The sequence below is a fragment of the Scomber scombrus genome, chromosome 20, assembly GCF_963691925.1.
Source record: "Scomber scombrus chromosome 20, fScoSco1.1, whole genome shotgun sequence".
Lineage (NCBI taxonomy): Eukaryota > Metazoa > Chordata > Actinopteri > Scombriformes > Scombridae > Scomber > Scomber scombrus.
The window spans coordinates 18,295,633-18,316,954 of record NC_084989.1 but is presented as its reverse complement, the minus strand read 5'-3'; the positions used below and the strand labels follow the sequence as shown (position 1 = coordinate 18,316,954).

At 41.0% G+C, this 21,322-nt stretch overlaps 1 protein-coding gene across 4 annotated transcripts in view; it reads right to left on the bottom strand.

Moving 5' to 3' along the window:
• The window catches only part of LOC134002187 (enhancer of polycomb homolog 1-like), a 33,932-nt gene that overhangs the window by 8,536 nt on the left and 4,074 nt on the right, over nt 1-21,322 (bottom strand). For 2 of the 4 annotated variants that reach the window (XM_062441479.1, XM_062441480.1), the window contains exons 1-10: nt 20,333-20,737; nt 12,151-12,310; nt 9,620-9,765; nt 9,242-9,448; nt 8,864-9,012; nt 7,018-7,171; nt 5,527-5,685; nt 5,207-5,296; nt 4,837-4,985; nt 2,572-2,993 (exon numbers count right to left, since the gene is read on the bottom strand). In XM_062441479.1, the coding sequence (XP_062297463.1) occupies nt 2,572-2,993; nt 4,837-4,985; nt 5,207-5,296; nt 5,527-5,685; nt 7,018-7,171; nt 8,864-9,012; nt 9,242-9,448; nt 9,620-9,765; nt 12,151-12,310; nt 20,333-20,485 (1,789 nt within the window). In that variant the 5' untranslated portion in view covers nt 20,486-20,737. Of the gene's footprint in view, nt 1-2,571; nt 2,994-4,836; nt 4,986-5,206; nt 5,297-5,526; nt 5,686-7,017; nt 7,172-8,863; nt 9,013-9,241; nt 9,449-9,619; nt 9,766-12,150; nt 12,311-13,449; nt 13,573-20,332; nt 20,738-21,322 lie in introns of those variants that run through there. The other 2 variants (XM_062441482.1, XM_062441481.1) reach the window with 2 other exon arrangements.

Here is a 21,322-nt window from a genome sequence, read left to right as displayed (position 1 = left end):
CCTGTAAGACCATCTGTCCGAGCTCTAAAGTAACTACATGATGACATTTTCAATGTCAAAGGCTGCCTGTAATTATTTTACCTTTATTGGGATGCACATATGTCAGTGAGGGTTATCAAGATGAGCAATTCAAAAATATCTTAAAGAATAGTTTTAGAAGCAGCATCAGGTTTGCTAAAGTGTACTTTTGGGGTTTTTTTCTATTTAAAAAGTATTAAAAGTATAGAGTATAAAAAGTATTTAAAATAAGTGAACTACTGAATGCGCCTGAAAATGTCAAACAGCGTAACCACCGATTTCTTTAACAAACAATAGTGTTGCGTTGCTTAAGTGGATTATATTTATTCCACATTTTAGGTTACATTTATTTTCCTGTATATAATTAGATTTTTATTAAAAAATACTGGTTACATCAATTGACACTGGGTTGCATCACGTCATTGACCCATATATATATATATATATCATGTGACAACAGAAAAGTAGTAAAGATTCTGCTTTAGCATTTTAATAGAGTTAATTATCCCTTTACTATTAATGGTTATATTAGGCTCTGGTGGATTATGATGCACATCAGTGAGCAGGATCAAGTATTTGATTTTTATACACTAAAATTGAACAATATTGGACATTCTGGTCTGGTTATTCTAACTAAACTGAATCACAATTGAATGTCCATAAAGTGTACATATATACACACACAAGGAAAGAAGATTTTATGCATATGCACACATCCCAAATCTTAGTTTTAACCATTAGAGCCTCAGAGTTATTGGTCAGGATGCTTTAGTTTCCTAATCCTAACCTCAGCCAATATTAGCAGCAATAACTGAGTTAAAGGGTATAAGATGACAAAAGTATGAATACAGTGCCAATTAAATAATTTAAAAAATACATCACATGCTACAAAGATGACCCGTGTGTGAGGGCTGCTCAATATATTGTTTAAACACTGGTATTGTCAAGGGTGCATGTGCAATAATCATATTAAAGGATGTGTGAACTCAAATGAGTCATGCAACCACTTTTTTTTGGTGCTTGAAACTAAAAGGTTTTCACTTTCCATGACTAATCTACAAGGAAAGTCCAGCTTGATATTACACAATTTAGTCAGATTTAAAGTTTCTTGGATGCACAGAGCTTGATCAGTTTTCAATGTACTACTGGGATGCAAAAATCCAAATCAGGCCCAACCAGTTGCCTACTACAACCTAAAAAATGAGTGCTGCCTGTTTGGGTTGCTTGATAAACTGAATCGGTGCAGCTTCTTCTTCAAAAGCTCATAACGAGCTGATTGCTCATCATGCAGAGTCGGCAGATCACCTGTCTGTAAACACACACGCTACGCAGCTACAGTCACAGATAAAGTTGCATGGATGCTAGTGAGAGGCAGGCGTTCAGTTACACGAGGCGGCTATTGAGTGTGTGTATTCCCTGATAACTGTCACCTCTTCCCCAGTGCTGGTTAAACGTTAAACAGTTGCTGTCAGAGGGCTGGACAGTGCCCTGATGTAAGATACACTTAACACACACACACACAAAACACTTCACAAAAACTTCACAAAATTCCACATCTATCCGTATTTACATTTTGCCAGCATATAGATAAATGTGTTTATTGCTTGAGTTTGAGAGTTTCACCATCCTCGGCCGCACCTGGAGGCCTCTTTATCCTCTGCTACGCATATTAAGCATACATTTGAACATCTCTTAACAATGGTAGATTACATGTATTCAACACAATTGCAACACACAAGTCCAATTCTAAAGTTTAATAAGAAATGTGTGTTGTTTTTCCACCGTTTCTCTCACTACTTGTCCATCAGAGTCACATAAGTTAAAACCGAGAGTGAAGGAGTCCAAGTTCAGTTTTGAGTTTTGGAGGGCTAAACCAAGTGCTTTAGAAGAAGGAAGTCGGTTTTGTTTTATTACAAGACTTTTAAAATACCCAAATGATTAAAATTATGATTGTTAATTGTATATCTGTACACGAACAACACAAAGCATGTATGTGGTGAAATGTCCTGTATTTTTTCATCAAATCAGATATCAATTTTTTTCCAATCTCGTGTAGCCCTACCGTGCAAACTCTGAAAGCACCAATATCTCAATTATATCAAACAAGAAATTAATGAGATCAACTGGTTCCAGAGTCATATTCAGTGGCCAAGACACTTGCACACAAAAAAGTCCCCAGGTTTCTAGAGGATGGGTGTTGAAATCTCAGCAGCAGATGCTAAAAGAAGTGTACTGAGGGCAAACTGTATTTCTGACTGATGCTCAGGCTGAATGCAGTGACTTCCTTAATTACAGCACAGCGTGCAGACAGGGCCATCAGGCTTTGCTATATTTATTCCAAGAAATTACTGCCAGAATCACTAACCTTACATAATGACAGCTTATCAAAACTGTAGAAAATGGGCCCCGTAGGAGTCTGAGAAACCTTCGCTTGCAACATGAGAAGGCAACAAAATAAACTGATCCACTTAGTGTTCAGACTACATGCATTTAGCTGAACAACATTTCTGAATATTCCAAAGAAAACATTGGCTGAGGAAAGCTTTGACTTACCATTGACAGGGGCAGGGGCTGGACCGGTGCGGTTCTGGGAGCTGGCTCCTCCAGACAGGGTCCGGGTTAGTCCTGACACTGTCCGGCTAAAATCCTTAAATCCTCTGCGAGACAAATCTCCTCCACCCAAGGGGTGATGGGATAGCGTCCGTGGTCTGAAGTGCCTCCAACGGCTAGTTTTAATGTTCAAAAGAATCTGGCTGAGGTCCATGGGTGTTGGCGATGATGACGACAGGGGTGATGAAGAGGAAGGGAAGTGGGAGGAGCTGGTCGGGTCCGAGGTATTGGTTTCTGAGGTACTGGCGTTGGAGTTGCGGAGCGGAGAGCTTGGAAGTGGTTCGGCGAGTGGTTCGGGCTCCGGGTCAGAGTCCAGGCTCTGGCACATGCTGTCTAGGTCTGTGTGCGCTCTATCCAACAAGATCCTGAAATACAACCAAAAAAACATCATTACAAATAAATCCCCAAACACTGAGCTGTCAAAAAAAGAAAGAAAAGAAGCACAACTCAAAAAGACATGCTCCTGCCATCACCAAGACATTACAAGATCAGCATTTCTTTATGTATCGCTAGAGTGTTGCACTAGTGTGGCTTTTTCCTTGCATACCATTCATGTAATTACAACGTCCAACTTGCCAGTACCAAAATGTAATTCCACCATGAGTACACGACAGAATACTTATGTAATGGAACAAGATTCAAAGTTTATAGCCACGCTGCAGCCTCGTGAAGCTATAATGAGACAATTTTTACATTTTTGCTCCTCTACACATCTTACAACTAGTGGGGGCAAAGAATTTAAGTGTGGCCTCATGCTTGTGCCATGCTGGTATGTAAATGAGTGAGGTGTTGTCTTCTGTACAGCAACAGTTTTAGGTGACACTGGCTGAGATGTCAATAGACTACACCCATGTATGTCTGTACAAACTTTGAAAGCAATGCAATCCTCAACTTCACTTAGAGGGTTACACAGAAAGACACATATACAGACCTGGAGGTACATTGCTAGTGCGCCTAAACAAACACACAAAGCTCCATGTTTTCTAACATGATTATGTACTGCTATCTTAAGTAAATATCATTTTATGAAGTTGACATTTTAATACAGACATCAACTGCTCCCCTTCAGTCTCCCTCAGGGCAGCTGATAAGGTTGATTGCAGACACAGAAAGAGAACATTGCTTATCTCATGTGTGTCTGTGAAAGAGATGCTGCCTGACCAAGTTGTTGTCCTCAACAATACTTGGCAGTGAGGTAGCTGCTGGCTAACCCCTCGAGTCAGCATGCTTTACTCAATCGTCTGTGTAATTACTGAGGAGATATCAGACAAAGCTGCAGGACATGTTGCAGTTCTAAAACTCAGCGGAGGCAAAGTTTTCTGATTTGTCTGCAGGCTACTGTGGCAGGTGAATCCCAAAATGAGATTGTCATGTTCAACATTTTTACCAGCCAGCGTGATATTGATGGTAGAATGTGCCCGCCAAATGATGGCTTGGTAACCTGCCAAAGAGCTGGTACGGTAAACAACCTCAGCAGCTCCAGCTAACACTTGGCTGAATTTCCCCTGCTCAGTATTGGTACTGGCAGCATTCCTACACACATTTAACTTCAAATACGTACATTTTCCCCAACTTAATTTTCTTGACTGAATTCATACATGTTGTTATATCTTGAATATGATACATACAGATAGTAGCTGGGTAGTCTTGTGATACCAGAGAATCAGAGATCTCCGCCTACCGAGTCTGAGGATTTCTAAATGCATGGTATTGTTTGAACGGTGGCAAGAACAGCCAATAACAAACAGATGCTCATTGATTTTTGGCAGGGACATGTCTTATCAGAAATGATACCCCCCCTGATGCTCCTGCAGTGAACTGAATGTCATCGCCCTAATATGAAGGTCCGCCCTAAAGGCTTTGGATTGGTTCTGCAAAGCAGGTTCTTTAAAACTCTCTAATTGTTTCCACCTAGTTTTAACAACGAAACCTGGGAGATTGTCCTCAGTCTCAATGAGCAAAGTATTTAGAGACTGACCTGTGAGTCTAGTAGCTGGACAAAATATTGGACACGCCACACTTAATCTTTATATCAAATATCAGAAGCAAGGACAAATGTAGTCATTTATGAAGTCAGACAAAAGTAAACATTTTCAACAACTGGAAACAATTCATTTTGCCTTTGTACCTACAGAGGAAACCGAGCATCACTTATCAAATCTGAGCCACAATTAAAGCGAAATACCCAAAGAGTGATATTGAACTCACCTGCCCCCTCTGCCCACACGACGTCGTGCCAAACCTATGCAGCGCCGTGGTATGTTCAGCGAGGTCAGACAGTAGCGGAAGCGTGGGTTGCCGAGCCCACCCTCCGACGGGCTTACCCAGGGCCAGTTGCCACTCTGGTCTGGACAAGGCTGGAGAAGATGAGGAGGAGATGAAGAATCAGAGATGGAGACAGAGAACAGATATTCAAATTTAGAGCAAAGAATGACATTGGAAAAAGAAAAGGAAAGTCTTCCTTATTGCATTGTTCTGTCCAGCAGAGTGTGGAAGACTAACAGCCAGGGTGGCAAGATTGGCCAGCCTGCTGCTGGCACTAAAAATAGAAACACACGAGTCACAGGAGGGCACTCACAGCGTAGTACTGACAGCCGGCCTTCCTTCTGAACGCAAAGCAGCCATCTGGGTCATTCTCCTCTTCTGCGTCTGAGGAACCTGAATGGATCTATACAGTAAAAACAACCCTAGTAAATTAAGAGCTTAGTCATTGACACCACATATCTTTATCCACCTTCCGTAATCAGTGTTACTAGCCAAGCCATCTGTCTGGTTGGCTTTCAAACTCAGTAATTGTCTATTTTTAATTGTAGCCTTCAAATCAAAATTGTACTGGATCCAAAAATGTCAAAACAATAAAAATGTAATTCACATTCATCTGAAACCAAATTATGTTACCTGTGAGAAAGGTTCTTCATCTGAGCTGGGGAAATCATACTGGTTGAGGTCCTTGGGATTGAACACAGAGGGCCCTGAATGTTGGGGCACTGACAGAGGAGGGATCTTGGGTTTCTTTTCGTATTTCCTTTTGGTTCGTACGGCCTCCGTCTTCTCCGGCTGAGAGGAGGGAAGGGCAAAAGTGTTTATACAGCAGTCTGTGTGATCAACAAGGCATTTTCAACATGAAAAACATGCCCAGTCCTGTTTGTGGTAGTCTAGTGTTGGTGGTCTGTGCACGGATGTAGAGTGTGTGCAGAAACAACAGTGAGGAAAAGAGGCATTGATATGCAGATGGCAACACGTGCCAGATGCCGCTGCCTAGCCAGATGGCGGCTGCCCACCCACCCCCCCAAATCCACCCCGCGCCCGTTCACCCCAACTTCCCCAGTGGGACGACCCCTCCCTGACTGAACAGACTCCAATTCTACTAGGGTTAGTCAAATCCTATTCAGGTCTTAGACACAGGGGACAAAGCAAACAGAGAGGCAGAGGACTCTACGGTGAAGCATCAAATCAGTGGAAGAAATGAGGGACGAAAGGGCACAGTTAAACCAAAAATGAGCGCCTGCATAACAAAAGGGAGAAGTCAACCAGCTGGTGAAGTGAAAAGGAAGAGCAAAAGAAGGGGGGAATAGTTGCCTCCCTGCAGGGGGGGGGGGAGGGGGGGACAGTTGTTGGACACTGGAGATAATTGAGTTATAATGGGAAGAGGTGACACAGAGTTCACAATACTGCTGTGTAATGAAGTGCATTATTGTCAAAGCATATGGTAGCTCAGCTTTATATTAAATGTTTTGGGTTTAAAGGCACATAACCTATGTACCCTTCCTCCTTCAAAGACATAACTGATTACCAAGCATGAATATTAATACACAACTGTCAGTCTTTTAGCTGAGGGCTATACAAGAGCCTGATAGACCTTTGTGTTAATTGGAAAATACAAATTAATTATTATGATGCAAGTTTATTCATATCTTTCACAGTATGAACGCAATATGTTTTTCTTTCCATTTTGGAGGATTTCCTTGATGCAAAAAAATGCATTGTACATTTTCTTCCTTATCAAAAATCAATAAAGTCGTCCCTGTTTGGTAATGAATCTAAATGCTAGTGGCCATTTAAAATGATGCACCTTTTCAATTATGAAAATGACAGTCTTATTTGATTATGAGCATTCAATGTAAAGGTGAAACTATGCTTTCCTGGTCAACATACTATCTATACGTCTTCCTGTTGATGCCAATCTACTGGGCACGCGTCCTCCAAACAGACTCCAGAAATAATATGAACAGAACCACTATGTGTCCATGGTTGCAAAAGCTGAGCATGTGCATGTCCACTTACGAGTATATACAGGCCTTAAGGTCTATAAAGCTCCTCAATAATATATTCCCCATATTTCTGCAGACATTATGTTCCAGCACACACACACACTGTATATGGCCTTACTTTCTTGTAGTCCTTCATGTCCAAGTGGTCCTGATGTCTGTACTGGTTAGTGCTCGACAGGGGAATGATGGGGATGGTGTAGACGGGCTTTGCCAGAGCCCTCTGTGCCAGAGCCTCTGCCATCACCTCACTGCCAAAGTCTGGCATTGCATTCCTGAGAGAGAGTGTAAGGTAGAGGTTGAGTCAGTGACCATTGAAGGGAGTATACTTTTATGGTCAAATGCAAAGAATAATTGCAATGGGCCCCAGTAATGTCACTAAAGCTGAATACAAGAAAAAAAACCCATAGGAACAAGTGCTATATAGTGCTAAAACACCCCCGGCCCCCCAAAAATCTGTGAAAATTGCAGTGACATGCTAATATCTGAATCGCAACAGGCTTTAATTGATTTATCCAGGGGGGCTGTTTGGGGTTTTGATGCTGATCCCAAACTTCTAACTTGGCTAATGAGGTTTACTGAAGTTATTTATCAAGTACAAAAGGAAGATTTGATTGTGTTTCTTAATTGACTGTAATTGTTAACTGATTACTTTAATTTCGACAGTTGAATAGATAAAACGAACAATATGAAAAAGACAATTAGGACTGGTAAATTGTGATGTCTTTTGCCATTATTTCTGGCACTTTAGTACTAAACAATTAACCGATTAATTAAACAAGCAGCCAAGAGATTAATCCATAAAAAGCTGCAGCTTTCATTTCTAAATCTCTTCTTCTTTTAAGCAACACGCAAGTATAACATTCACTGAAGTGGGACATAAAAAGATGCTTGTGAATGCTGTATTGTGATATACAATCTAATATTCAGCAATGTGGTCAATACCATGCAGCCATGGCCACCACATAACAGAACAGCCACACTACTGACAGACTACACAAACCATGTGGCACACCTGGGTCACTCTGCAGCAGCATAATATTATGAAGTGGGCTGGAGCAGCTATCTGCTGAGAATAGAGTGGTCCAATCTGGGAGCAAACACTGGCAATGATGCACAGGCAGAAACCAGGCCAGGATAACAAGAGGAAATTGAAATGTCACTACAATACAAAAGAACTTCAAGCAGAAGGGTCCAATTTAAGCTCACACTGACAGCTACTTTCAGAAGAAATTCATCCTGTTCGGATGTCAAAAAACAAATATAACAATTCAGTGGAGCTTGGAAAAGAAATTAAAAAAACTAAATAATACAAATACAGTCTACTGTACTACCTCCAAGACTGGGGAAAGGACTCTAGCAGCCACTGAGAAGTCAGTGAGCTAATTTGCTCTTGACACTACTGAATAAATAGGATGAAACTTTAAATTGATAATGCATGCAAAACAAGTGTCCATAACTGTAACCCCAATTAACACGAGCAGCAAAGCCTGACTGCAGAAAACCTGTCGTTGATTCTTTTGTACAATCAATCTTGCAGGCGAGTGTCATATTTACTTGGGATTTTATCTTGATGAGGAAACAAAGGCCTAAATGAACATGTAGGTTAACAACACAAGTCATCCATGCAGTGAAGCTCTGACACCACAGCTTGTAGGAGCTTAATGTTTACTGTTTTCTAACCTCAGCAGAAACTATTCCCAAAACACTCCCAGAGAGACAGAACGAGGGCACAGCAACAAAATATTATCTCCCAAAAAAAATAATTGTCACCTTAACAGACAAGAGAAGCCTGCGTTTATCTTACATCTGCATCCTAAATCCCTATGAAAAAGCTTCCCTAATAGCAGCTAGTTGCCTAACAAGGTAGTTGATGCAGTGCAGACAACCTTAACAGCCGCTGCCAAACTCTTTGTGGGATTTTGAATGGTGTCTGGGGCCCAATTTCACACACTGGTCTTTCTCACCGCTTCTCGACAATCTCCAGTGTGAGGTGCAGCAGTTCACGCTTGCTTTTCTCCCTCCTCTTGATCATCTCCAGGATGGTGACGGCTCGGCTCAGGTCCCTGCGTAGCTTCAGCATCTTCTCATACGACGCTTCATCATTCTTTCGGTTCTGGGAATGAATTGGTGATAATTCAGTCATACAAAAAGGTGTTGATGTTCCCTCTTTGTATCCAAACTTTTCCAAACATAAAGTTACTGAAGCATTTATGTAAATTCTTATACTACTAATACTTGTCAAACAAATCAGGCTGCTGAGAAGTAGTTGTAAATACATGTAAATATCTTGTATAGCTCGACTTCTTCTATACTTTTAGCTTTCATTTGCTGCATCCTTCTACCTTTCTGGTCTGCATCTTCTCCGTCCGTCTGCGGAAGGCCACATAGGGGTCACTTGTGCTGGAGCCGTCCCTCTTCTCCTGCTTGACGTTGGGGATGAGGGAGCCACCCTTGCAGGTTTTTCTCTTGCGGCTCCAGTAGTCAAACACCTCCTTGATCAGTTCATCATCCTCTTTCAGCAACAGTTTGGCCTCCTGAAGACTGACGAGCTGCAGAGACAACACAGGTGGACCAAGTCATATCATACAGCAAGAAGCTTTTCAGTACAAGGACAATACTGACTCAGTCTGCTTATTTATTCTGTGGAAGGCAAAGGCAGAGATGTGTTTGGGTAAATAGCATGCAAACCGGTGCTTTCCCCCATGCAGGGTGACAAATACCTGCTGTCCACTGCCTTTCTCCAGACGGTCAATCATTTCTTCAAACTGCAGGGCGGTAATTTCCATTTTCTTCTTCAGCTTATTCACAAACGTCTCATCCCCTGAATCTAGGTCGTAGTCTGGCTGCTCCGTATCCAAACTGAAAGCTATGAGAGGAAGAAGAGGTGATTACTGAGTGTCTGACACAGTCTACAGCAATTCAAAAGCAAGAGGACTGTCAGAGCTTCAGATAAGATGACTGTAAACACTACTAAAGCAGGCTGTGCTGTGTGTGAACTTGATGACTTATCAAGAAATAATTACATATTTCAGCTTATTAGACATCTTTCATTACTCAAACACAAAAAAAACTACATTTTCACAAGTTTTCTGAAAATCTGTCAGGTGTGTTTGACTAGATATGTCAGACAGAATAGGTCATTTAAATGAAAATGTGTATTGAAAGTAAATGTAATCTATCAAAGCAGAATAATGCCATGTCATGATTTAAAATAAACATTTTACTAAATACAGTCATTTTAATTTAGCAGCAGTACATTATAAGCTAAGTCAAATAACCATCAGTTCATGAAAGCTAATTGTAACATTTTGGTCACCTAAAAAGAAAAAATAAGTCTTGTTAAGTGTTGGGTTGTACTTAGAGAATCCTTAAGAGTCTGCTGTTCAGTTGTTTCAATCTGTACATTTTGTTTTAATTGCTTTAAGCCTGTTTTTCACTAGTGGAAATTAGCATTATAATAGTTAACTTTTGACTAAATGCAACTAGCACTAGGGTCAACTGTCGTCCAAATATGGTCACTTCTGGCACCTAAAACCAAAGCTTGTGATGGTCAAATCCAAAAAAAAGGGTGATGTTACATCTTCAAAACGGCAAAAACAAAACAGGTGACGTCACAGTGACTGAGTCCTTTAAAAGAAAAAACAGTCTATTAATTCAGACAACAAGAGTTCATCATGACAAAGCACTGTGCTTGTGTTTGGTTTGGTGCCTTCACCAACTCAATAAAAACAGTGTTTCAGGACAAACACCAGTATCCAGGCTGGGAACTTTACCAGCCATTTAAGATTTGTGCACAAACAGTCAAACTGGCCACAGTCTCCAGCCATGTCCTGGAGATGCTCCAGACGACGTATTAGTCTGTTAAACACTTGCTGTCTGTTATAATCCATCAGCTACTGCAACCAGTGGGTAAAAGAAAAGTATGTTTACTGGCCCTGTCGCTGTCAGAGTCCCACTGTAATCAACACATTAAACTGTCAAACCTGAAGCATTTGGGAAGTTATGCAGCATTCTCACTTGACTGCTCCACATTTAACTGTCAGATATGAACAATATCTAATAAGTGGTCCTTCATGTTTACATGCTGTTAATTCAAATACAGTGAATTAAATGCAGTGTACACCAATGCAGTTTGTTTTCAGACTGCTCAAATGATTTCATTCCGGACATCTTTGAAATTTTACATCTACTACTGCAGTGTTTCCTCGACATACTTTCACCAGCACCACTGCTAAATGGTGAACGCTACAACTGCACTTTCACATAGTACATATTCACAACAAATGCAAACCACACACACACTTTCTCCGCTTCAAGCAGCTGACTGGAGCTAGTTGCTGAGCTAATGGGAATTGGTGTCACTGCTGCAGCCTCTGCCCTCTGTTATCTTAAAATTTGGCAAACTCTTGTAAGCTTAGCTGCAGGCTGAGATGGTAACACCTCCCTTCCTCTACCAGCCGCATCTGCAGGCAGTGAAACACACCAGCAGCAGAGAGCGGAGTGACTTTGCAGTCGTAAACATTACTGTTGCTGCTGGAAACAATATTTAGTTAAATTTAAAATAAAGATCGATTCTAATCTTAATTAGGATTACACTATGAAATAGTGTTTACTTCATCAGCGTGCACATTTGTTTCACTTTTCATCTTGCTAATGTCTGAGTATGCTGTGAAAAACTGCAACCTATGTTAATAAATACTGTAAGGTCTAAAACAATGTGAAAATGCATAGTCTTTGGTCAAATAACTTCAGATATTCTTCTCAAACCTCCCCACCTGTGCTGAGACACTTCATTCTTTGACATTTATTACAATTACAGCTATCTGGGCCTCGAGAGTCCTTCTGGTGTCAAAAGCTCTTGTAAATTATCACACACGGCTCAACGGACATGATGAAAGCTATCTGGAAAATGTTTTAAGTACCTTTAAGTTATTTCGCTGCTGGTGTGCTGGCAACGTGGGCTCTGCACATGCACAACAGTACCGCTGCACAGGATAGTGATAGTGTTCTCACATGAAAAATCTATTGAATTTTTTAGAAGAAATGACACATGCTTAATTAGGAGCAAGTGGATTGACTCAACATATTCAATGAAAGCTAAATGCTCCTTTAAAAACTGAACTGAAACACGTAACGCCAGAAACCATCAGACACATCTGGTGAATCTAAATGGCAACAACATCACCACGTGCTCACAGACCACTACCAAAGCTAAGAGGGTAATCCTGTTGCAAGCGGCGTTGCTACTCACGCTGTATGTGAATAAGCTGCTTTGGCATCTTGAACTCCCCGGGGTAGAGGGACTCGTAGTGCGTGATGTTGCACTCTGCCTCGGGGACGGGGATAACCATGTTGTCCCGCTTCTCGCCATATACCTGCTGCGCCGAGATGGCCCGCTGGAGATGGTGCTCCTGGAAGAGAGACAGACAAGAAACAGCTGTTCAGAACAGACTATCTGGTGTTAAAGGATGAGTGCAAAGATTCACATCTTTTTTTTCAGGAAAACAATGTGTTGGGTTCATTGAATTCTTTACAGAGACATACTTAGGCAGGGCAAAATGAGCAATAAACAGACCTAATACTACTTCTTAACAGTATATGACATCATTTTGCATATACTGGTGTATAAAAAATGCACAATACATTTTAGCTGGTGAAAAAACACTGATTCACTCTGCATAGGAACCACATCCCCAAATCTACCAGCCACCCCAGATAACAGCTTTAGGGTACAGGATTTAACAGGACTTGTGGGTTAATTAGTGGTTTGTATCACAGGATGTTGAGGCATCATCTCAGATTGCAAATACCAAACTCTTATATGACTGTGCAGATTATCAGCACAAGGAGATACAGAAGGGGCACACATTTTTAAAATGTTGTTTAAGAAACATAAAATATGTTTTTTAACAACTCAGTATTATTCATAAAGTTTGCAAGGGGGAATTATAGACTGCCCATGCAAATGAGTGCATAATGTGATGGCAGCTGTCCAAGAACAAAGTATTTCAAAACAGGGTAGCACTGCCAAATATCTTCCTAAATCTGTTTCAGTTCCTTTTGTTGATTATCTTTCTACATGTCATTTAAGCGCTCCTTCGCTCTGATATTCAACCTGATCTCCAATCACTTCTTTAAGCTTGTGTAAGGAGGCAGAACATGTCTATATACAGGTGCCATCACAGTTACTAACGCTATATCTCAGAGAGAAATGAGTCATCAGTAGTAGGATGTTGTAGGGCTTTAAAAAAAGGTGATGAATAAGGTCCTTTCTTCAAGATACAAAGACTATCTGCGGCTGTATTAGTGTGTCAATCCTCTGCAAGTACAAAAGGAGGTCAGATTCACAGTTAGCTTTCTGGCAAAAACACAATTTATTTTAAACCCTGCGCAGCTAACGCTACTATCACACCAACAGTGACTCATTGTTTTCATCTGCTGCAATTCTCAGTAAGAGGAAAGTCACCAAGTTAGTCAGAAGTTCCAGTTTCCAAAGTTTACAAAAATTGCTGTGTAACATTTTGAGCCGGCGGAGTCGTAAACAAAATACCTGCGAGTTTCTCCAGCAGCCAATCTGTTGCTTCAACTAACCTGCCAGCACAAGCAAGCAGGGACGTTTGGCAAATGAGTCAGACAGTTTGACTCTTGAACTCAGCGGCAAGCACAGAATGTTTTTACATTATGTAACCTGAAACAGACACCTAAAAAAAAAAAAAAAGAACAGTAACATTTTCCTACTGTGCAACTGAGCAGAAGCCCACATCAACATGAATCTCTATCTACAATAGACACCTATTGTTTAACCCTTACGTACTGTTCAGGGTCTAATTTGACAAATTTTTACATTTGAGAGCTGTAGAAACACCCTATATACACTTCTCCTAATGTGACCCACAGTACACAACATTCGATATATGCAAATGTACAAAATTTGACCTGTGTTTATTAAAAAAAAAAAATCAAAAATCAGTATTCAAACATGTTATATATTCATCATATTCAATAAAATATTCTCCTGGATCATGAAATAGTGATTACGAATCTCTTTTTTTCCCCATAAGATTAACCAAACAGGAGGATTAATTAAACATTTCTTAATGACTGATGGAATTTATTAATGCGAATTGGCGTAGAGACTAATTAGGAGTCAGAATATGAACAGTATAGTAAGGGTTAAAACAGGCCTAAATAATAAATTACTGATTAGACTTCAGGAGCATCTTTATTACTAAATGGCTACAGAATTAAAGCATACACCTACTTTTATTCAGGCCTTGTAAAGAATATGCTCACTCTGTAGTATAATCTTTAAAGGACCTTTCTCAGCAACTGATGCAACAGATGGACAAAACTGACAGGCCCATCTAGCTCTAACAAGTAATTTAACAAGGCTTCACACTTTTTTTTTCTTTGCTGGATTTTGAGATATGGGACAGCGTTCAGTGACATACTAATTGTAGTTGGCAAATATGACCGTCCCCGAAACCCTATCTGTGCACAGCTCACTTCCATTATAAGAAAACGATTACATTTTACACACTTCAACATTTGCGTGGGAGTTTTTTAAATAGTTAGGGCCCTTAAGTGCAATCGAAAGCCAAGGGGAGTTTTGCGCTGAGTAACAAAAGAAGCATATCAGAGCTGTGAGCTGGCATGAAAGGACGCAGCATGTGTCCAGATCTGAACCATCTGCCCCTTGTAAAGCTTATCAACAAGCCCAGTATTGTACACTTTCTCTACAATCAACACTCAAAAGAAAAAACAGCTTATTCTGTCAACTGGACCATTGTGAATACAACTAGCGTTAGTCATGAGACACAAGTTAAAGTGTTCGTCCAAATTGATTCAGGACACAGCCAACGTGCTGTTTCTCCAACTGCCACTGAAGCCCTAAATTTGTTTGGGATGTAAACGCACACGTACCACAAACAAATTGACATTTATTCTTAAATCACAAGTAATTTGCCATGAACTTAAGCTGGCATCTTAGTCGCAACAAAAATGAATTTGGCATGTTCACACAGGCAAATCGCAGGTTTAGGAACAAAACAAAGTGGTGCATTTGGCTAAGACTGCTGCAGCGTGCAGACTGTCCAGCCAAACTTGTTCAAGCCTTGTTCACTGCCTACTAGCTGCACTTAGACAACTGTTAAATATGATCCTACAGTTTACATACTAACAGTATCTGAAATTAAAATGTTCATTCACCTACCAAGAGGACTGGTAGATTTACAAAAAACGGTACCACGAACCTAGAAGAGTTTTAGCTGCTCCTACAGTTTAGCAGCACTGTTTAGATATCCTTAAAAAACACATATGGTACACGTGTCTACAGTATATTGAGTCAAACATGAGTCATTTCCTTCAAGCGATCACGCCAAATATTTTATTACAAATAAATAATTAAATAAAATGTGGACACCCTGTTTAGTTGCAAAGCATAGTTGTATTTCCCTCAGCTCTTTATTTAATAGCGGCTTGACAGCTATTTGAGAACATACCAAATTAGTTAAGTTATTTGGCACACAAAGCCGGCCTTAAGCAATTATTAAAAGCAAAAACTACTGTACATAGCTGTGTTTTCCCTTCTGTCGTGACGATCATTAATATCAATGGACGACTAATAATTTCCCCTCGCACACTCCACTGAAATACACAATTACTCATAACTGGCATGTAAGATAAATACTCCACAACCTTTTAATCTTAAAAAGTTAACTGCATTTGAATGAATTAATTTGGGAGCATCCTACAGTCTCCTGTCTGTATGAGACTAACAAATTAAGGGGGAAGCAGAGTGCTCCACTGTGTCGTTATTAACGTCATGTCTCCAGCAGTGGAGAGAGCAGCCTCTCTGCTGCACCGTTAGCTCCAGGCAAAAGCCATCACTGTCCAACACGCTGAGCTGGTGCAGGATTGCTGAGGTGAGACAAACTGAGGCACTGAGTTTATTTTGCTTCACCTCAGAGTTGGTTAAAGTTGTTTAACGCTGCAGTGTGTTGGTCAGTTGGTCTCATTTGTTACTGCTGGAGTTCACTGCACCGCTCCACTGATGTTAAAATATGAGAAACCGTGTAGAAGGTTTGCAGTCAACTCACAAAAGGTAATTATTTAGACATTAAATTAAAAAAATAAAATGCTGCCTTTTAAGATGAACTCTAGTGTGTCTAGAGTTGAATTCTGCCTTGTTTCTTTCTGTCAACATCATTTTATTAACTCACTCTTAGAAAATAAATGTTTTTGACTTGTCTGAATTGATGCAGAATCGCCCACATCCACATCGTGATGCATCTAAGAATCAAGTTCCCCACCCCCACCCCAACTTGCTGACCCCCCGGATACCGACCACAACAGTCAACCTAGCACGACCACTGGAAACCAAACCAAGAACCCATGACAGAATATTCTTGAAGTCAACTGTCAAATATGTTTCCTCCAAACATTCATAAATGTTGTGTGTGGGCATCATTACTCAGCATCAGCCGCTTGGTGTAAACGTGTGTTACAGCAGTCTGATGACAGAGGCCGGCAAACAAGGTTATCTGCTTCATCAAAGAGTGGTCAGCCAATGTGACGTGACCTTATCTAAACTCTATGAACCGATGCTTAACCAACAAGATGTAAGGGTTTGTCCTCTTGTGTAACCTGCGATACAGGCTCTCTGTGAACCCGCTGTCTGACATGTTTGTGAACCCTGAGCTTTGTGAGTCAAGAAACCTGTGCAAAGAGCAGACATAAAGAACCAATTAAACCTGAGCCTGGCCCCAGACCTGCCTTTGCACACTTCTGTAAAGGATATCAACTTGGCAGATTGCAGCAGGCTACCCATGAGCTGCATCTGACCTAAAGATATCCTGATCTTTCGCAGCTGTGATCCTCACAACCACGATTCACAGCCTGGGATTTCCTCTGCTGAGGAATTGGGCGAGTGGGGATAAAGGGCTTCTGTGAATGGCACACAGGAGTGACTGAACTCGGTTAACCTAGGACCTCTCTCACATGTCTGTCTTAATCAAAGCTGAAGTTGAAATGTCACTTATTGTATGACTGTCGTTAGAAAAGCTTAATTTTTCTATGTTGAAACACTGAGTTTTGTTAATTCTCATTCTTGCAAAGGATATAAACTAATATTTGTTTTTTTTAAATGAGATTAGATGCTGAAACCCCCCAGTTACAGAGCGATTCGTCACATTTCTGTATCTCTGACGCCACCAATAAACCTCCAACCCCCTCGTTGTCTTTACACACTCACTGTTCTGGGGACGCAGATACTTCAGAGTGGCAGCGCTGCTTTGTGTCATGGCCACAGACGCAGATAAAAAGGAGAGACAAATGAAAATCTATTTTTCACAGCACCACGCGTTCCTTCCATTAAATGTTCCCGAGAAAAATAGATGACTCCAATAAAAGTTGCCATGGCAACTGAAGTGTGGCCTCCAGCACGTGTTCACGGCTCATGCCGACCGGTGGAAGGTGAGGAAGTCTCGAGGAAGGCGATCTGCTCAGCGAAACAAAGCTTACGCCCTCTTTTAAAATCAACAAAAAAACTGAGATGCATACCAAGACAAACAAGCAACCAAAAAAAAAAAAAAACAAGACAGGGCTACAAATACATTCTTTTACTTCTTTAAATAAATAAATAAAGTCAGACAGCGGATGTGATTCATGGTTTACGCTATCTGTAACTGATAGGAGCGTCAATGTTGCCCTTATTAAACAACCACAAAAAACCTAAATGGCATCTTTACACCACACACTGCTGTTGGTGACTAAGAGTGATACAAACACGTGTTACTTTAATTCAAAGCTGGTGTGGTCATTGTAACAAGTTCTTTGAATTTGACTATGAGGACGTTCGTATTTCTTTTGAAGATGATTTTACAATTTCAAGACGCCCTTTTTTTACTTCTAGCAAAACAAATTTGACTTTTATGTACAGTACCAGTCAAAACTTTCACATTGCCTTGAATGTGTGTATGCATCTCATCTGAGGAATCATTTGTTTCTGACTCTCTTCTCTGAATTACAGAATTTGTAATACTTTTACAAGAAGTATTCATAAGATAACTCAACTGTTTCTCCTTGTGTACTCAAGTCAAGTATCACAGTTTAACAGACTGCTGTGATTCCTGCTATGTTTATTCTGTCTTGCTGAATCTTTACATATTTAACAATCAGTACAAATGTGACATTAAAAGAGAACAAAATGTTCCTACTGACAAACTGTCACAACAATGCACACAATGTACTTGCTCTACAGCATACTGCATCTATAAAACTGCTTCAGAGCAAAGAAATAAAGAGCCTTAAAACCAGAGTGTGTATCCATGTAATTTCTGTTAAAAGGCCACAGTGAAGCACAGCAGGTTAATGGTTTTATGCTGTGTGGGACACAGGCTATTAGTGAATGAGGCACCATATTTGCACTTGCATTGCAACTACTGATGGTTTATAATGTGTGAAGTTTGACACCATGAATACTGATGAAGCAAACATATGAAAGCACTTATTGTGGTGATTTAAATGAGCAAAAAGAGAAAGTCTGTAAGCTTTAGATTCAGCTACCCTACAACCAAAGACAGAAAAACTGGTTGTTAAAACGGTGTGTTACAAATAAAACACATCTTCCTATCCATCGATACTGGCACTTCATCAAGATCTGAGCGTGCTCACTCGCTTCTTTAATTGACATCATTCTCAGGCCAGCATGTGGTCACTCAGTCAGCTTGGCACTGCAATAGTGCATTGTTGCTGGACAGGATGTGGGTCAGAGAGCTAAGCCATGCACAGCCTTGTAGTGAAACTGTCCTCTTTATCTCTTCTGTCACTCTGTTATGTAATGCCGCTGTGTGTATGTGTACAGTAGGTGGGGGATGGCCGTCAGACAGAGGGGTAGGGTTTCTGCTGACTTTGCGGGACCCCTGTCTGTGCTTTCCTTGTGTTTGTCTGCTGAGGCATCTCGGCAACACAGAGGGGCTCTCCTGCTGATGAGGTGACTGTGATGAGTTCAGCAGAGCGCGGCCAGGAAGGGGAAATAAACAATACCCATTAACCCCAAAAATACACATGCTAAGTTCAACTTAGCCATAATAACTAGCTATCCGCTGACAATAATTACACACATTTCACAACAATCTAGAAAATCTACAAGTAGTTCAGATGAAAAGAATATATGTGGAGGATTAGTTGGAAAGTCTAATTACTAGTGTGGTCAGCAGGAGAAAGTGAACTGAAGAGAGTGACCCTGTTTGACTTATGCTGTGAATTTATAGCAATCTAAGAAATATCCAACCTGACAAGCTGTGGTTCAATTGCATTATAATTTGGCTTTGCATAATCAGTCTACAGACGCAATGCAAATCATTCCATTGTTATTAAAATTGCCCTGTCATACAATTATAAAACAGGACTAAACCGAGTGGGAGTAAGTAGCGTAAATTCCACATACTATTAATTTTTAAATAAGAGCAAATCTCACCCGGTAGAGGATATAATATCAACATTATCCCAAAAACAGCTGACCGTGACAACACAAGCATTGAGAGTTAACTGAAGCCTGAGCCACAAAGCAACCTCACTAAATATTAAAAAACTTCTCATTACAGTGAAACTACAACTATTCAAGGTTTTATTAAATGGGAACTGTTAAAACCACAACTCTTTACACAACCCACACTGCAACAGCAGGACACCTACATTTGTAAAAATGCACACAATTTTTGCTTCAGACATTACTATGGCAATTTATTGGCTCTTGTCAATTTCCATTAATAAATGCACACACTTTAAGTAAGGCTACAACAACCTAAAATCTCATTATGGTGTATCCAGTCGAACAAAACCAGGAAACATGCTTTAAACATGAATTAAGCCAGCTCTGAGTGAACATTATAATCGCAATGCCGATCATGTGTATTACTAAATAGAGGTCAGGAGGATCTGCAGGATATTTTCCAGACACAAGTGCAGCCAGTCTGCAGCACACATGGCAGGAGCCGGAGCTGTCAACACGCAACACCTAGCTGTCAAAACCGTGCTGAGGCTCAGTGTCTCCCCCTGGCATCTGTTCACGCAAAGTGCACCACGTCCAAGGCCTATCCCCGCTCGCCTTCTCCAAAGAGAAAGTCAACAAAATGGTGGAGCAGATAGCAGTCACGTGACTTCTTTGTGCTTTCGGGTGCAATTTCAAGTGAAACAAATGGACACAACACGGCTAACGAATCAAATATCAAACCCTAACCCCCTTATAATAACACTCGCGTTAGAGTTGGGTTGTTAAATGTAGTATTCATCGAGATCCGTCGTGTGCACGAAGGAGTAGATATGGCGGCCATTTTGCACAAGCTTGCGCAGGCAACATAGTGGCGCCCGTCGATACGAAAACACAGCCAAAGTGATCCACCACAGGTCGGCAAGAAATTAAAAAAACATACCGATTCCTCCTCTTTTTCCATCCCAGTTGGCATCTGCGGCACTGCCCGGTTGATAGAGGCATATTCATGCAGGTCAGGCAAATCCTCGCAGCGGAAGACGGGTAGAGGCTTACTAGCATCCAGCGCCCGTGCCCGAAACGACAATTTACTCATTTTTTAATATGAAAAGATGCAGCATAAATCTATCTGCTCGGAATAACAGCAGGTCTGCCTCTAGTTCTCATGGATAAATCTGTGACGGTCTCTGAGAGTCAGCCGGTCGGTTGAGTGCAGGCTTAGGTCCGTATCAGCGCGAACAGAGCCGGGCAGGCCCGGGTCTCAGTCGCTCTCTGTCGGTCTCTTTTTTGTTAGGCTCCGCTGTTCCTCCCCGGTTCAATACGCCATGGCCAACATGGCGGACATTACAAACTCATGCAGCTCTCCGCTCTCTCCGCGCGGCCCAACCCCCTCGATCACACAAACAGCCATTCCCACGCAGTTTCGCACGCGTGCGCGCTCGCGAGACCCTTGGGGTAGGAGGGAGGGGAGGAGGGAGAGGTGGAGGGAGGGAGGAGGCGAGATGCTGGATGCTGATGAAGGGGATGTGAACTTCCCAGGTTTGGGATGTTCTCGTCCTGTAATACACCGGGCTGATGCTGACGTGCAAAAATATATTTATGCTGGAAGTGAGAAATGAAAACCCAAATCTGAACGCCCGTGTGTCTCACCACAGATTTATTTAAAAAATATATTTATTTATGGATAAAGCACTACGACAAATCACCATTTATACGTAGACTACGTGAGTTGTGTTGTTTTTTTTTACTTAACAAGAAAGCACACATTTTTCAAAACTTATGTCGTGAATTAAAATTAATGAGAAACCAAATACGGCCGGTTCTGCCAATTAAACTCGATTGTTTTGTAAATGTCGCCACCCTGTGGTACAAAGACACACACACACCAATATTCCCAACTTTTATCACAAGTGACCGGCTTTTGCTTTTTTTA